Below are 1,630 nucleotides of genomic sequence, written 5' to 3'. Positions count from 1 at the left end.
CTTAATTAAAAAAAAGACCAACGAAATGGTGAGTATTTTTTTTTTTATATTAGGGTACTTAGTTCATGTAAATGCATGGAAATATTAATTAAACCTTGTATTTAATGTTTGTAAAGTATAAACAATACTCAAAATATTCATATAGTTTATAATATTCTAGAGTTCTGAACCAGTAAATACAGACATAAGTCAACCTAGTACTAGTAGTACTAGTTCGAAGAATACTGCTATATCCGAACAAAATGTAAGATTTCTATTTTATTTTACTTCATTTTATAATAATTAAAACTATTATTATAACTATTTTAGTAATTATATTACTATTATTTTAATAAGCCTACTAGCTTATTAGTTTACTTTCTTAGCTTGCCAATGCATGTTGCCTAATATTTAAGCTTTTTTAAAGGTTATTGATCCTCGGAATAATGATATTGGGTTGTTTGTAAATGCTACTAATTCAACAGATATAAAAGATTTTGAATCTCTAGTTTCTTTCTATATTCCTGAAGTCGATACTGTCACAGCTAACTGTGAGCTTCAAATTTGGAAACAAAAACTTAAAGGGCTAGTAACAAATATAAATGAAATGCTACCTTCTAATGCATTGGATGCCATCAGGTGTTGTGACCCAATCATATTCCCTAATATATTTATGTTATTAAAAATTTTGTGCTGTCTACCTGTTTCTACTTCAACACCAGAAAGGTCTTTTTCTGGCTTAAAAAGAATAAAAACCTACCTCAGAAACAGTATGAAAGAGGTATGTATTATGTATAAACAATAAATTCTAATTAACCTGATTATTTTGATTTCATTTTATTGAATTGTTTGTCAAACAGGATCGTCTCAATGGTTAAGTGTTACTGAGTTATTATAGGAAATATGTTGTTATCACGCCAGATGAAGTATTAAATGAAATGGCAAAGAAGCCGAGAAAAATTGACTTAGTGTTATAATGAAAATATAATGTTTTATTCTCACTCTTTTGTTGTTTTACTCAATGTAATTTTTTATAGTAATATCCTCTATAAAATTTCTATCTATGGAACTGAACCCTCCCCATAGAAAATTCTTAGCTACGGCCCTGGCCTATCTGATAATATAATGATCGCACAATCACAAGCTAATCTTGCGGACAAGGTCGGATGAGATGGTTATACCTGCGTACATTAAAATATAATATCATTTAGACTTAAAAATACAATGATTCCACAGCATGTCACACCCAAAAGGAGTTGAACATAGTCTTATTTTGCAGCTAGTCTTATATAAAATTATATTTTTTTAGATATTTTGGTTATTGGATGAACCACTTACTATGCATTTACGCGGAATATATTTTTAATCCTTAGCTATAAAAATTGAACATTTTATAAATGTTTAGCTGCAAAATAATTTGTACATTTTCAATATTATGATAAATTTTGTCGACATTTGAACTTAAATTGTTTCTAAAAAAAATTTTACTCATGTATATTTTTAATAATTTTAAACTGATATTGTAACAATGTGTGAAGACTGAGAATCCACCTGTTATTATTCGTGAAACGATAACACAGGATCGTTTATCGATAATAGCTGAAATTTCACGAACACCTAACCTAACTTGATTGAGACACTATTTTAATTT

The 1,630-nt window shown here is 28.0% G+C and overlaps 1 protein-coding gene across 1 annotated transcript; it reads left to right on the top strand.

The window, feature by feature from the left end:
* LOC115034506 (52 kDa repressor of the inhibitor of the protein kinase-like) lies at positions 1 to 1,364 on the top strand. The gene is made up of 3 exons (XM_029491805.1): positions 1 to 28; positions 161 to 244; positions 407 to 1,364. The coding sequence occupies exons 1-3, from the start codon at positions 26 to 28 to the stop codon at positions 782 to 784; spliced, it is 465 nt and encodes a 154-aa protein (XP_029347665.1). The 5' UTR covers positions 1 to 25; the 3' UTR covers positions 785 to 1,364.
* Positions 1,365 to 1,630: the final 266 nt, after the last annotated feature.

The sequence above is a fragment of the Acyrthosiphon pisum genome, chromosome A3 (assembly GCF_005508785.2).
Source record: "Acyrthosiphon pisum isolate AL4f chromosome A3, pea_aphid_22Mar2018_4r6ur, whole genome shotgun sequence".
Taxonomy (NCBI): Eukaryota; Metazoa; Arthropoda; class Insecta; order Hemiptera; family Aphididae; genus Acyrthosiphon; species Acyrthosiphon pisum.
Note: the sequence above shows the minus strand (reverse complement) of the source record. Positions and strands in the feature narration are given on the sequence as shown.

Bases quoted from the DNA above. Each gene is read 5' to 3' on its own strand.
- LOC115034506 (XM_029491805.1), top strand. The intron at 245-406 runs GTAAGATTTCTA...GCTTTTTTAAAG, and splicing joins CTGCTATATCCGAACAAAAT to GTTATTGATCCTCGGAATAA.